Source organism: Monocercomonoides exilis, assembly GCF_001643675.1.
Source record: "Monocercomonoides exilis strain PA203 chromosome Unknown scaffold47-789622, whole genome shotgun sequence".
Lineage (NCBI taxonomy): Eukaryota > Preaxostyla > Oxymonadida > Polymastigidae > Monocercomonoides > Monocercomonoides exilis.
The window spans coordinates 319,800-335,382 of NW_027150592.1; the positions used below are offsets into that span (position 1 = coordinate 319,800).

General features: G+C 40.6%; 2 protein-coding genes across 2 annotated transcripts; both read right to left on the reverse strand.

Moving 5' to 3' along the window:
• Window positions 1-1,411: 1,411 nt before the first annotated feature.
• Window positions 1,412-10,015, reverse strand: MONOS_6769 (uncharacterized protein; the record flags this gene model as incomplete). Its single annotated transcript, XM_067877028.1, has 1 exon — window positions 1,412-10,015. The coding sequence occupies one exon, from the start codon at window positions 10,013-10,015 to the stop codon at window positions 1,931-1,933; it is 8,085 nt and encodes a 2,694-aa protein (XP_067721396.1). The 3' UTR covers window positions 1,412-1,930.
• A 218-nt stretch (window positions 10,016-10,233) lies between these two features.
• On the reverse strand, window positions 10,234-13,052 carry MONOS_6768 (uncharacterized protein). Its single transcript, XM_067877027.1, has 3 exons — window positions 12,696-13,052; window positions 10,332-12,587; window positions 10,234-10,251 (listed from the first exon to the last, which is right to left on the reverse strand). Exons 1-2 carry the CDS (start codon window positions 13,005-13,007, stop codon window positions 10,611-10,613), a joined length of 2,289 nt encoding a protein of 762 aa, XP_067721397.1. The 5' UTR covers window positions 13,008-13,052; the 3' UTR covers window positions 10,234-10,251; window positions 10,332-10,610.
• Between the last annotated feature and the right edge of the window lie 2,531 nt (window positions 13,053-15,583).

The window sequence follows — 15,583 nt, forward strand, 5'->3', positions numbered from 1 at the left end:
TCATATGCGTTTTATTTCTTATGTTGCTGGTGCATTTTGTTCTGTCTTTTGTGAATTGCTCCATTTTGCCAGGGGTTTTGGGAATGGTGTGTCTTCTGCTTCATTCAGAATATTAACCAAACATTGTTCATGATTTATCTAAATTTCAATTACAATATCAATATCAATTTCTTATCTCTGGATGCTTTTATTGAATTCAGTTCGTTCTCTTTCAGAGTTAATCCTGCTTTTGTTGTTGGAATTGGTCTGATCAGAAGAGACAGTCTGTCTGACATGCGCAGCAGATTGGGCGAAGACAGCAATTCTTTTGGATATCAAAATAGGTGTGCTTCATTTTAAGAAATGCTGCAAATGTAATTTTTGTTGCTAATTCTTCTCTTTCTCATTCTTTCTCTGCCCTATGCTTATTGGCCATATGTTACAAATAACACATTGACATATTTTCTTTTTAACATTTTTGATAATTTCAATTATTATTTCCGTTTTCATCAAAATTAGTGGGTGTGTTGCACATGGCGGATGCCTTACAAAGTGCATGGACAGCTATGACATTTATGATGTTGTTTCGATTGAATTATTTATCCCTGATAATTGCGGGAAAGAAACATCTGAAGCTCATTTTTATGTCAATGGAGTGCTTCAAGACGTGTATTTGTGCAACTTTCCAAAGAATGTAGTTTTGGGGGTGTGATTTGTGCAGTTTTATTGAAATAGCTAAATCCCATTTTCCCTTCATAATTCTCTTTCTTCATTTTTCCCCTGATTTTTTAATGATTTTCAAAATGTACTTGTTTGGATGAATGCTATGTTTCCAGTTTCATCTATTTGGCAAAAAATCATCGTGCCGCGTTTTTGGATTCTCAAAAATATCGGGTTTTACAAATCCTGGCCATAGATCGTTACAGGCTATCAGTTGGTAGAAGTGAAAGAGGAGATGGAACTCTTTTCATTGAAATTTTGCTTCTTTGCTTATTTTCTTTCTTCACTTTTAAATCGAAAAATTTCCGTTCATGCGTTTCTATTCTATACTTTTAATTTTTTTTCTTTTTAAATTTTTCTTTTAATCTTTCTTTTTTTCTCATTTTCCCCTGCAAAACCGTTTATCATTTATTTGCATTTGATTGCAAAAGCACGCTGATTTCTTTCAGCTTGCTTGTGCGTTGATGTTTCAGAACCAAAGCAGTGTTTGGCACACAACAGCAGACAATGCAAATGCATATTGTTTTGTGTCAATCTTCTTTGGGAGTTGAGATGTTATGCACTTGCAAATTTGCATATTGATAAACTATCTTGTTATTAAAGTCCATTTTCTATTTTATTTTTGGCAACAACCTTTTTCTTTTTGACAAATTCAATTTTCACTCAAGAATCTGGACTATTGAAAGAAAGAAAAAGTGTGTTTTAAAGACCTTTGAAAATATTGAGAACTATATTTATTGTTTTGTTGAAATGGGATTAAATGTGAAGTGAATGAGCAAGAAATGTCAAATTTAATCATGACTCCCTTGAGAAATAAAGACAATCATTTTTGGAACCCACTCTCAAACCAATAGAACTTTTGAGTATTTGCATTTTGAACACAAATCCAAGCAAAGGCTGTTGACATTTGATGTTTTTTGGACAACATACAAACAAAATTCGTTTTCATTGAGCTTGCAAAACGGGTAACATATTCAGAAATTTCAATGATATTATGTGAATGTTTGAGTGATGACTAAGCTTTAGACTATAATAATGATACGATTCCACATGATTCTTGTAATTCTCTGTTGAAAAACCTCTTATTTCAAAAACCCAAAGCAACTTTAGGTAATGGCAGTTCTTTTAAATCTCATGTTTCTTCTACGAAGCAAATGCACTCTTGTGTCTTTTTGTCAATTTGAAAATATTGTTTCATTCATTAAATGTGCAAGAGGGAAATCTGCATGTTTCAAGATTCCGATTGCCCACAGCTTTCGTTGTTGTCACTTGCAACTTGTTCATCATCAGAATCTTCTTCATCGATAATAGCATCTGAAATTGTGATCAGCACTGCATTTGCTGGGAAGCACTGGATAAAGTGACGCTTCAGATCGGCCAATGTGGGTCTGTCTTCAGAATTCCCTGAAGTGCACGAAATAACTGCTTGCAAATGCTTTGAGCGTTGAATTCCCTCCAAACTTGGTCTCTCTCCTTTCACAATCTTGTCTCCAGCTATTACTGCTTCATACTCCCCAAAGGGAATATTCAATGTCAGACACTCCCACGTCATCATCCCAATCGAAAATGAAACTGATTCCTTTGTTGCCTCCATTTTCTTGTTGATCACCAGTTCTGGTGCCTTCCATCTCATGCACTCTTTTTTGAATTCATACTCATCCTCAAACGCTGATGAAGGAAGGGAGTCATCATCATCATCGCTGGCGGAAGTCACAACAGTCGACGAGGAGATCGATGATGAATCTGAATCATCATTGGACAATAAATCAGAATGCATCACAATGCAGATCACCATGTGTTCGGAGAACAGCACAATGTGCGGACTCAGATTGGCAAGAGAAGAGAGCGGATTGTCCATTTCATCAAATGAGTGAAGAGCGAGATTAGCCACCCAGAACAGGATCTGAGCAGCTGTCATCTCTCTTTCTTTCAAAGAGCCAATCGCCACCTCCTTCTTCTCGTTCCTTCCATGCAACAACATAAACAAAGAATCCCTCAGATCCACAATCAGCTTCTCGTGAGGAGACGAGCATGCCATTGCATCCACAAGGTTTGACATTGATGAGGTGGTTGGGCACAGTTCTTCCCCTCGGACAAAAGTTGATTCTGAATCTGTGGTTGAAGTGGATGAAATGGATGGTGATGGTGTTCTCTTCCTGAGCTCTTCTTCCTCCTCCTTTTCTAATGCCCAATCAGGGATCTTATCTGAGTCTTTTCCCAATATGTATTCAGTGGAGTCACTCTCAGATAGAAGATGCTCTGATGACTCTGAGTGTCCCAAGCTTTTCGCAAACACCCTCTTCTTGAACCTCTCCTCATTCTTCTTCTCAGCCTCCCTTTCGGCTCTCCTCCACTGCTCCTCTGGCGACATCTCCATCGTAACCATCTCAAACGCCTTTGGATCCTTTTTGATGTTATCATTCACAATCTCTTCTAATTCTTCTGTCCTTATCTTCTGTTTTCTCCACCTAATAGCAAGAACAATTGAAACTATCAAAACTATTAATAGTACAGCAGCCATTACAATCACAATCAACAACCAATAAGATTTTCCTTCTTTTCCTCCTTCAACAATTCTTTCATCCCCTTTTGGTTTGAGATCGCTTCTGTTCTTCACAACAAATGATTCGGTTGATGATGGCGAATCTTCATTTCCAAAAAGAATGCACACCGACACTTCTGTCTCCTCAGATGCTGTTATCATTTTTGAGTCTTCCACTGTGCCTCGCACCTCACATTCTGAAATATATCCTCCCTCCAAAAACACATGCTTATCAATTTGTTTCGAGTCTCCTGTTGCAAATACAACCTGGAATGACAAATTACAAGGCATAAGTTCACGCCCAAAAAACACAACCTCGCACTTCTTTTCTGTGCACTCAACCTTCACATCCTCCAAAACTGGAATGAAAAGCAACGATTCTCTGTCTGTCACCACCCCTTCAACAACACACCCATCGTTCAGAATCCACAGCGATGCATTCGGCAACACTCCATCCCCTCCTTTCAGACTCATCACATTCAACTCCCCTGCTCCTGCGCACATCACATTCCTCCGAGCTGACCCATACCCTGGCACCTCCGGATTGTTGTTCCAAAACTCACTTTTTTCAATGGACACCACCCCTCCCCATATGGACATCCCTCCTTTCAGAGAATTCGCCACCTCTGAGTATTTCACACAAATCGTGCTGTTTATCGTGTCAAAAAGTGATCCATTCCACTTGCACAGTTCATCTCTCTTTCTTTCCTCTTCAATCTCTTCTTTCTCTGCCATTTTCTTTTCTCCCTCGAAAATGCATGAGTCCAAATCAACCATTTTGCAGAAGGACACACAAAGCTCATCGCCTTTCTCTTTCTTCATTCTGTTCTCCTTCACAGTGCAGTTTGCAAATCTCATTGCTCCTCTGAATCCATTGCACATAATGACTGCCGATTCTGAGTGACTCGATGTGATGTTAGCATATTCAAAAACACTCATCATGGCAACTGGCTCGTTGTTCTCCTCTTCTTGCTCTCTTTCGGGTTTTGCTTCTTGAATATCAACAATGCTTCCATTCCTCAGCTCAACATTTTTCATCACCATTTTTTCAATCGACACCTCCCCTTTCACACCTTGCATCTCAAAAATCGATGCTTCAGCAATGATCCCTGAAATATTGATACCATCAAGGGCCATCTTGCATTCTCTTGATGCAAGAAAACTCCCACAAAGCACAGCATCAAAGCAGTTCAAACCCTGCATTCTCAAAGCAGATCCCTCTGAAAACACAAGAACAGACTTCTCAAATGTCAATCCTTCAATAACCACAGAATTCATCAAAACACTTCCACCAACACATTTCACAAGCGAAAATGGAATGCTCAACCTGTTGTCACTTCCCTCTTCACTCACTTTCATTCGCCCGAATGAACACGAGGCAACCGACAGTTCTCCATTTTCTTCGCACAACAGAACACTCGACTGCTTGCCAATCACCGACTGCTCAGAAAACACAACACTCAACCCTTGAAGCATCACATCTCCGCTGCAGCTGATCACACTTTCTGCTTCGTCTTCTGCTCCAATCATCAGAATAACCATCCCTTCTCCTTTCCCTTTTCTCTGAAGCACAACATTCTCTGCTCGCATCCACCCTTCAATCGGCACACATCCCTCAATCAGTATCCTCCTGTCATAATCCCCCTGAACATGCTCATTCCCAACATCCACTGTTCGGCACGGGGCAGACACAGACCCACACATCCTTGTTTCATCAAACTTTGCGGATGACACATAAACAGTATCCGATCGGTAAAACAATACATATCCAATCAGGTTGATATCCTCGTCCTCCTCCCCCAGCGTCGAGTCTCTCCCATACAGCGCATCTGTCCTGTTGAATACCCCTTCATCCATCCGGAACACAAACTGTCCCTCGTTGATCTGTTCCTTTATCAAATAGCAAACAACAAACACATCTCTCCCCTTCACAGCCATGTTGTTCCTAAACAGCGTGTTGTTCAGCAAAAACCCAAGCTCCCCCTCCCCATGGCAGTCCAAGAACAAAAACCCTCCTTTTCCTTTCACCGCACTGCACGATGTTCCATTCGAGTCTTTGATCTCAAACTTCATCTCTCTTTCATATTCGCAATGCAGCACTCCTCCTTCTCTCTCTTCTGCAGAACTGCATCCTTCAAACGAGCTGTTCAGCACAACGAAAGAATACCCGCTCCTCAACACATGTGAGCCAACAATGCTGGGCTTTCTCTTTTCTTCCACTCCTGTCTGCTGAACAGAAGAGAAAATGCACCCTTCAATCCCAACTCCAAGCTCCTCTGCTCCATTCTGTTTGCCTCCATCTTCAATCTCCAATGCACATCCTTCCTCAAACTCCACTCTCATCACTTTTGTCCTGTTCATTCCAAAATATGACGAACCACCACCAACAACAAATGCTGAAGCTCCCATCGTCAACTCATCAATCACACATCCGATTATTTCAACTTTGCCCGAGCTCTGCCGAATCAGATTAAAATTCATCCCTGATGCTCCACCCTGCTTTGCAAAATCACATCTCTCAACACACAGTTCGCTTTTCTGCTGATTCACTGCAAATAGCACACTTTTCCTCTCTGAAAGAGCACTTCCAAGCGATATGCTCAGCATCCTCAACCTCCCTTTTCCACTCACAAGCACAGCATCTTCTCTGCTCCCACTCATTTCACAGCTCACAACAAGAGCGGTCTTCTCATTTTCCAATCCCGATTCAATCTGGTGATCGTCAAGCTCCATTTCTTCCTTTATCCAGTTCTCATCCATCAAATTGAGCGTTTTCTGGCTTCCTTCACTTTCACCGCTTAACAGCTGTCCCATCCCAAACCCAACTGTCCCACACATCACTCTGTTGTCTCCACATCCAATCGCATCATATCCATCTACTGAAGATACCCATATTTCTGGTGCAAAATACTCAAACAAAAACAGACCCAAATTCACACCCTCACCAAAATGCTCATCACTTCCCACAAACGCATTTTGTTCCTCCTTCCAAGTGCAGATCCAATCTCCAAAGTGCATCATGCTCACACTCGAATTCAGCTTGTCGCTCATCACAAACACATTCTTCCCCTGTTTCGCTTTGTTTGTGTCTCCAAATGCAATTGATGAAAAGAAATATTGCTCACCATCGCTTTTGCATTCAACAAACACTCCCCCTCCTTTCCCACTCTCTGAACTGCATCCACACCCTCCAAACTGTGAATCATTTACCACCTTCAGACTGCTGCCACATCCCATGCTCATTCCCAATGCTCCTCCCCTTTCTGACTTTGCTGATTTGCATCCCTCAAACACCACAGCATCCAGCTCAACAATCATTGTTGTCTGGACATTCGACGTTGTGTTCAGCACACACACACAGCCATTCATGTTTTCAACAGAAGAGATCGTGCAATTCTGCATCGATATCTTGCATTCACTTTGCGGAGATGAATAAGCGATGCACAGCATGCTCCCTCCTTCAACCTTCATGTTTCCCACAAGGCATTTCGTCATCTTCCATTCCCCAACACTCGACGAACAGGCAAACGGAGAACTTGCAAATGAGAGAACTCCCAGCTTCCCAATCACTTTCACACTCATCATTTCAACTCTGCCACCATCTGCCTTGAGAAGGCAAAACCCAACCTTCTGTTGAAATGTCAAGCTCAAAAATGAAAAGGAGCACATCTTTAGCACTCCATTTCGTGAATTCAGCAGCGACTCCACTCCTTCTGGAGATATGAACAAGCTCGGAAATAGCAAATCCACGCTTTCCCATGTTGCATCTGCTTCACTCACCAGCACATCCTTTTCACTCCCGCTCAGTGATTCGCTCAACTCAATTCCAACTGTTTCCGAAGACCCAACCCCTTTCACAGACACACCAGAAATATTCGACTGCTTTCCACAAACCCCATTTTCCTTCACAACAATTCTTCCATCTCCCTCAACAGAGCCCAAATGCTTCATGCCCTCATCCAGTGTTTTGCATGGGTACAGCACATGGCCACAATATGTTGCATCCTCTCCGCTCTGCCCAACATACACCTCTTTCCCCAAAAATCCTTCAAGAAACACAAACAGATCAACATCACATCCCCTTGCCACCTGGTGATCGCTCCCAAACAGCGAATTCTCTTTGTTCTCAATCGAGCTCCAAAACGGAAACATCAGCTGAGTGACACTCACCCGAAGATCCTCACACACAAAATAGATGTCTCGCCCACATGAAGCATTGTTTCTAGAAAACTGAAGTTCCATCATTCTTATCTCTGATCCGAGTGTTGCATCCAAATACATCCCACCCCCTCTGCCACTTTTTGTTTCATCATCAACCTCTGTCGATGCTTCGCATCCATCAAACGAAGTGCCATTCAGCAGAATCGCTTCCTTGTCAGCATCCACAGTGATTTTCATGCATCCGCCTTTTTTGCTCATTCTTCCCAAACATCCTTCAAAAACGCACTCAGAACATGATATCATCCCCTTTGGCGCCAATCCATCAACAACACTCGGACAGTCACCGATTGACTCGATGCCAAAGATGTTGCACAGATTCATCTCCAGCAACCCTCCCTCCGAAAGAGACAAAAGAGGAACTGAAGAGCGCATTGATGTGCATTCCACGTTGTTCAGACTCATCTTTCCTCCTTTTGCCTCCAGAAGAGGAGCACTGAAGCTCAGCGATTCTGTTGCTTTTTCCCCTTCAATCCTCATATCATTCAAATCTATCCTCCCATCTCCAGTTGCTGTTTTCAACACAATCATTCTCTGCATTTCATGACGCTCCTCTTCACACACCCTCACAAAAGTCAGACTTTCCATTGCCAGTCGCCCCTCACTCACCAACCACAGGGCTTCTTTTCCATTCTCAAGAAGTTGCGAGCTGATTGTTGTGTCTGCTCTCCCTTTGCCCCTGATTCCAATCCTCTTCTCTCCCACCTCAATCGTTGTTCCCTCTTGTTCAAACCTTCCTCTCAGAAGATGAATGCTGCAATCCATCCAGTTCACAAATTGACTGGTGGCATATCCAATTGTCAGACATGCATCAGATTCACTTTTCCCGCACATGCTCTTGTTATCTGAACCAGATGTGCTCACATATCTTTCAATCAGAGTCTCACCAATCCAATCAGAAAAATCATGTGTCGAATTACTCACACTCTTTGAAGATTTCTCTGATGAGAAACAATTGAAAAGCAATTCCGAAGTCAAAGTGTATTCTGAATCACAAAAAAAATAAATATCAGTTCCAAATTCTGTGGAAGCAGTATTGTTGTGAAAATAGCAATAAGATAACCACGTTTTGGGAAGAACAAATCCTTTCCAAAGATATAATTCAATTGCCCCAGCATAACCACTATTTGCTCTGTTGTGCTGAAAGTCACATTCTTTCATTGAAAAAGGACTATTGCAACACTGAATAGAACCAGCTCCTCCAGCTTCTGCTGCCAAGCCATATTGAAAAGAGCATCTTTCAACCAGACTTCCTTCTTCATCATTTCTTTTTTGAGGAATGATACGTTCAGTTTGTTCTTTTTTTGGTGAAAATCCTGTGATATCTGATGAAAAAGAGCTTGAAGAGCTTGCGCAATGCCTGGAGGGCTCATTCGGGCAGACACATTCACAGCTTGTTGCCCCAATATATGTTGTCACAATGAGAGCATGATTTCCACTTGTTGATTTTCCGAATTCAAAATGGCAATCTCCAATATAGAATCCAGCTGAGATATTCAAAAACTCAGTTGTACCTCTATCAGAAGCTGAATTATCAGAGAAATTTGATTTTTTGATATGCACGCACATAATGTTGAAGACAAATAATGCCCCAGCTTTTCCTGATGCTGTGCAATTCTTGAATTTGCAATCAACAATACAAAGAGCAAGTGATGGATGGTCGTTCGCTGTTATAGCTCCTCCTTTCACCCCTGAGCAACTTTCAAAATCTGTTGAGATGAAAGAAATAGAACTCGAAATGTCAGCATGAGTGGATGTATTGCGGGCATTCGAAGAATGGAAACATCGCACAAATGAGCAGTTGGTTGTGAAGAGCTGTGTTTGTTGGCTGTTCATGAGAGCAACAATTCCCCCATAGATCGCATCATCCACATAGCAAAATACACAGTTGCTCAGCATCGATGTGAAGGCATTTTCTGTGCAAATATTTGATTGTCTGTTTGTTACTGCAGTGGAGATGTTGAAGAAGAGTGTTTGTGTGAGCAAAACAGAAGAGATGCTTTCTGAGTGCAAAAATGGCCCTTGTTTCAGTTCAAAACACGAAAAAGCAGAATTCTCAACAATCAGATTCCCATCACCCACAGCCGACGAATGATCCTTCTGCGACCAAACAACTGGTAGAACTGAAATTGCGTGACAATCAGCGAAGCAAAACGATATGTCGCGCAAATGGATGTTCCCACCTTGGTGGCAAATCAGGCTTTTCTGTGAGCGTCCACAAAAAGTGATCTTGCAGTCATTCAGCACAAGCAAAGACTCTCCTTCCAGATGCACATGTTCTTGTTCTTTTGGAGTGAAACCCCCTTTTCTCACTTCCAGTGATGCATTCCTCAATTTAACGCTTGCTTTCATCTCGCTCCAATCAGAACTCTTGATACGCAATAAAAATGAGTTGCGCTCATTATTGCAAAAGTTTCCACTTGAATAGAGTGAATTGTGGTGATTGATTTGCTCCAATAATCCAGGCGAGCTCAGCTGCTCATTCAACTGAAGGGAGTGTTGCTGCGCGATGCAATAAGACTGCACCAGATACAGCACAAAGCATTGCCATCTCATGCGAACTTTCAAAATCAAGATTCTTCAGCTGAAAAACTGAAACGGGTCTGATCAACATTTGAAAGCATTAATTATACATTCAGTTGAGCTTGATTGCAAATTTTCTAATTTCAATGTGATAAAAATCGAAAAATGTAGATTTGGAAATGTCATTCCACGTCCAAGCGAAATCTTTCCAAAAATAAGTGTGCTCATTATATTTCTTCAACTTCTCATTTTTTTTCAATTTCAAAGTTCTTTAAAGCAAAAATTCCAGAATAAAATGAAGCGATTTTAAAAGCTGTTGAATAAATCATAAAAAAAAAAGGAAGCAAACAATTATTCATTCCAATAATGATAAGAATATCAATGTATTCCGGTATTTCTTTTATATCTCTGCCTTTTAAAAGGAAAACTCTGTCAAATCTTCTTCGCCAATCTCAAATGCCATCTCCAGAGGTTTTGCACAATCATCTTATAAAATACTTTGGTTGATTTTTCATCGCTTCTTTTTCTGATTACATCTCCAAATACGTGAGAATTCTTTGCCAAACAGCGATGTCATTCATTGGTTTCTTCCATTTTTTTTTCCTTATGAATTCCTTTTTTCCCCCTTTCATGGCACTTCTCTTCTCAACGACTTTGCAAAGTCTTTGGCTTTTCTTCGCTGCTTCTTTGTTTTGGCCAGAAATACTTTTGCTCGTTGGAAGCCGTGGAAATAATCAACAAGAACCAATTTCGAGTCTGCCTTGGACTTCCAAAAAGAGTTGCGCTGCTCTTCATTCTGATGAATCTTGCTGGTTTTGCTGGTCTGATTTCCTTTCATCCCACTTCCATTCTGCCACAAACCACCTGACCTGCTGCCCAAAGGAGAATGCGTGCAATCTTCCTGTAAACCCTTTTCCTGTCGATTTGTCACAGATTCATCTTTCAATACACCTGAAGAATTCTGAGCAAATAACATTGTCTGTGTCTGTTTTGCAGCTATCTCTCGAGGATCTCGCTTTGCATCCCCTTTGCTTCCTGACTCTGCTTGTGCTCGCGGAAGCGTTGGATGAGCAGAAGCATCAAACTCATCCCCAGAAAATCTGCTGCTCTCTTCTCCTCTATCATCTGCCATTTCTTTCGAAAGAACACTTGCTGCACTGAATGTGTGTGGCTGTGCTGCTGATGGCGATCCAGGCGGAGTGCACGAAGAAGGCGACAGAGAGGCTCCTTCTCTCCATTTCCCAAACTTCCCCAGCAGATCGCTCTCCAAATCGCTCTGCTCCTTCCCGCTCTCTTTGCGAACTCTCCAAAAAAACGTGCTTGCATCCCCTGAAAACGATGGCTCAGGCTTCTTTGCAGCTCCCAAGCTCCCTTTATCTGCAATGCCCGAATTCAAATCAGAAGAAGAAGAAGAAGAAGAAGAATGCATCTCGCTCAAATTTCTTTGCCCTTCCCACCTTCTGTTGCTGTCAAAAAGAGAGAACGGTGCAGACTGCCTCACTCCAAGTGTGCTGATGCTCCTTTTCGCCTGTCTTCTCCCTTTTGACGAGATGCTCTTTTCACTCCAAGCATTGTTTGACAACCTGTTCTCAGAGCCTATCGGATGTGCCGTATGATATCCCCATCCAGCTGAAGAGGAAGATGATGCTGGCATTGATGCTTGCAGACGGAATTGTGCAGGATGCGAATGAGGCGTTGTGGCTGCTGGAAATGATGGGATCGATTGAAGACGCCTTTCTTCGTTCCATTCAATCGGAGCTCTTCCCCAGCTGTTTGTCGAAGATTTGGCTTGCTCTTCACAAAGGCCAGACGGCATTCCATCTCTCAGATGCTCTCCAGACACAGGAAATGGAAAGAACGAGCAAAGACTGCCAGAAAGCGGTCGAGCTCTGCCTGCTGAAAGCGAACGAGACTCAAATCCAGAACTTGTTCTCAGATGCCGTTCATTTGAAAGCTTTCCTAAAATCGTGTTGCGAGCAGTTTTATCTGCAAAACTGAAGGATATGTCGACACTCGAAGGAGAAAGCGACCGACGGAGAAACACAGCACACGAAGGCAGTCGCGTGGCAGGAGAAATAGCACGAATTGACGAAAATGAAGACCCAGAATTTGCAGGCGGAAAACCAAATCGATAAGTGCTTGGTGAAGCACCACTTTTCTCTTGATGTGATCGCATCATTGGTGGAGGAGAAAAAAACGAACGCATTTTGCCTGAAGCACCACCTCTGCTGTTCAGAACAGACAAAACTGCTTGAGTCGATGTGAGAGGCTTCCGATGCAACGATGCCATCACTTTTCTCGTGATCACTTTTTTCCTTAATGATTCTTCGTTTTCAAACATCTGGCTTGCATTCCTGGTCTTCTTTTCAATGTTGCGAGTATCTTTAACCCTTGCTTCCTTGCCTTTCATTAATATCCCCTCCGCTCTTGATTTAAGATCGCAATTCTTCCATTGGCCAATTGCAGTGAGCAAAGAATGCTGAATCAGAAGCTGTGGCGAATCGAATTTGTTTGTTTTTGTTTTCAAAAACGTGTGCGGGGTGACCAAATTTGGAGATGTTTCAAATCTGTTTTTCGCGAAAATTGACATCAGTTTTCTTCTCATCTATCAGCACATAATAAGTGAAAAAATATTTATTTATTTAAAAAAATATTTGAAAAAAAGCACAAATAAAAAACAAAAACAAAATAAAATAATATTATCACCACATACAAAATTATAGCCAGACTGATAAATCAACTCAACAAAATTGTCCATTGTCTCTCTCAAAAGATTTGAATCACCTTCTTGCCTTTTTTTGTACAGCTCTCCTCCAATTGCTTCGATAACATCTGCTGACAGCTTTTGCTGCTTGAGTTCGTTGTCTGTGCCTTGGAAGCATTTGTCAAAGGACAATCTTTCTTGCGGAGTCAGAATTGTTAATCTGATTTTCAGATTCTCAAAAATTTCTCTGAAATGCCCATTCTGCACGCAGCAAACGCGCAAAAACCTTAAAAGCTCTCCATCAAAATTGAAATGCTTCATTATAATCTTTTTTGTGATTCTATGAAGCCTTAAAGATATATCAAACAAAAGCTTGCAAACAATTCCTCGAGAATCGAATCTCCAAGCCACTCAATCGCTAAAAGCAAAAAGCATGTTATAATTAACTACTAACACAACGAACATACTCTCAAATTCTCTGCTTCCCACCAAAAAGCAATCGATTAATAAATGCTTAGATTTGCACTCTCTGAGTAAGTTTCCCACCTTGTCGTACAGTTTGGATCTGCCCAATTTCATCCTTAAAAACAAGCAATAAAACAAAAACAAACATGTTCATTTATTTATGATTTTATAAAAATTGATCATAGACATATTTAATGTTTTCAAAGCTGAAAGATTTTTTATCTCGCTTTTTGAGCCAACAAGAATATTTTTATGAATAAATGAAAGGCATTCCTTTATCCAAATGCCAAGCTTTAACAGAAACATCGAAATGATTGTTTGTTTTAATTATTATTTTTTTTAATTTATTTTTTAATTTTTTTAATAATAATAAAAATTATTATTATTGTGTCAAGTTTCTGTAATGTTCATTCAGAAGTGCTCTTTCTGTTGTGGTTCCTGCTTGCAACAACCCATTCAGCGCCTTTCCCTTCAGAGGTGACTGTTCATGTTCATTGTCAGCATATAGCTTGTGTTCAAAGAGATCCCATTCGCCAAGTTTATTCATTGCTCTTCTTTTCTTCCTCCTTCGCGTTTCCCATCTTTCCAGCATTGCCCATGCTGCTCACTCCTCTCATAACCCACCATCTCCGTTCCTGACATTGATTCGCAATCCTTCTCCCTCAACAGCAGGCAAAGCCTTTTTATCTTTTGTTGTGCCTCATCTGTTTCCTATTGCTCCATCTCATTCGCTTCCTCCAGCTCTTTTGCATCATTCAGCAAAATCTTTGTGATCCCTTCGTCATCATTGAAGGAGAAGATATCACTTTACAGAAAAACTCGAGACTCATCGCATTCATTAAATTCAATAACCACACCAACAAGCCCATGCACAAATGTTCTCTGAATCGCTTGCAAACTTCTGTGCTTTTACGGTATGGGTCACCACTTTTGGTACTTCAATCACGCTGCACCGCAAAAGACACCACATGAGGAACATATCTGCCTTGCTGAGTTCGTCGTTGTTCGTCGTCTGCTTCTGCTGGATGAAGATGTTGAAGGCAAATGATTCAGATGAAGCGATGCTACCGAGCTATGAGTAGCTTTCTTCCTCTTTTCACTGCACGGATCTTCATTTTTAGTTGTTTTTCACTTTTCCTGGTGAATGCTTCCATCTCCTTCGATTTCAGATAAATCAGCTGTCAATCGACAAACCTGTTTTATTTTTATGTAAACTCATGACTACAGCATCGAGAGGGAGCATTGGTAAAATATCATGCTCATGAAGGAGCAACTGGTAAGGGTATTTGAGAATTTGATGCGCAATCGGACTAGAATGCTTGCTGAACTTTCTATTTTTTAGTGTTGAGATAAACTTATTGGAAATAAACAAAGGCTCACTTTGTCAACATGGAAAAGTCGAATATTAAGCAGTTAATGATGATGGGAAACAGAAATTTGAGGAATTTGAGGAATTTGAGGAATTTGAGGAAAAAGAAGAGGAAGAGAAAGAAATAACAGCTATTAATTTGAGAGACAATTTCAATGAATGTGATTTGGGAATGGAACGAAGGGCCATTTGAATGAAGAAGGAAGAATTGCAATTGACAGAGAAGAGAATGAAGAGGATCGACACAAACACTTTTCCTTCTCAGTTTCATGGAAAATATTACAAGAAAGGGGATAAGACGAGAAAGCGAGAGGTTGCAAGAGATGATAGCTGACCAATTGAACACATAATAAAAAAATAGAACTTCTGAGAAGAAAATAAAGCTCAATAATTCGTTGTGAAGATTCTTGGTGGCAATTAAAGAAAAGATTTGAAAGGATTTTTTATCTTTTTCATTTATTTTTTTTCCCCTTGAAATGAGACAAAATAAAACTCTTAAAAGCTTCTTTCAAAACGAATGTTTTCAATATCGTGAGTGCATAATAAAAAGAAAAATATCAATTTGGAGTTACAGAATTTAAAAGATTCAATTTATTAAATATTCACAAAGAAATTGGAAAAATTTTTCATAAAATGAGCATGATATTTTTCATAAACAAAATCAAATATTTCATGCAAGCATGTGATGCTATCTTCGTATCCTTCTTCTTCCATCCATTCAAATATTTTTCTTTTGAATGTCTTTCTTTTCGCTTCATCCATTTCATCATCCGTCTTTTTTTTCAATATTTGTGAAATATTCAAAAAGAAATGAAAACAATAGAATACAATAAAATCGTTCAAAGTTGATTGTTTCATTTCCTCCAAAAATGCATCAATGACACCTTTCTTCAACAAAGCATCAGCAATCTCGATCACGGCTTCCGTTTCTTTTCTAAAGATAAAAATGCACAAAAAGCTAAAATTTCGGTAATTTTCCATTGCTGATCGATAAACTCGAACGATGCTGTCAGTAAGACCAGAAAGCTCTTCATTCCAATGTGGGCACGCCCCAAAGAAATAA

Bases quoted from the DNA above. Each gene is read 5' to 3' on its own strand.
- MONOS_6768 (XM_067877027.1), bottom strand. From the start codon at position 13,007: ATGAAGCATTTCAATTTTGATGGAGAGCTTTTAAGGTTTTTGCGCGTT. The intron at 12,588-12,695 runs GTATGTGGTGAT...ATGTGCTGATAG, and splicing joins ATCAGTCTGGCTATAATTTT to ATGAGAAGAAAACTGATGTC.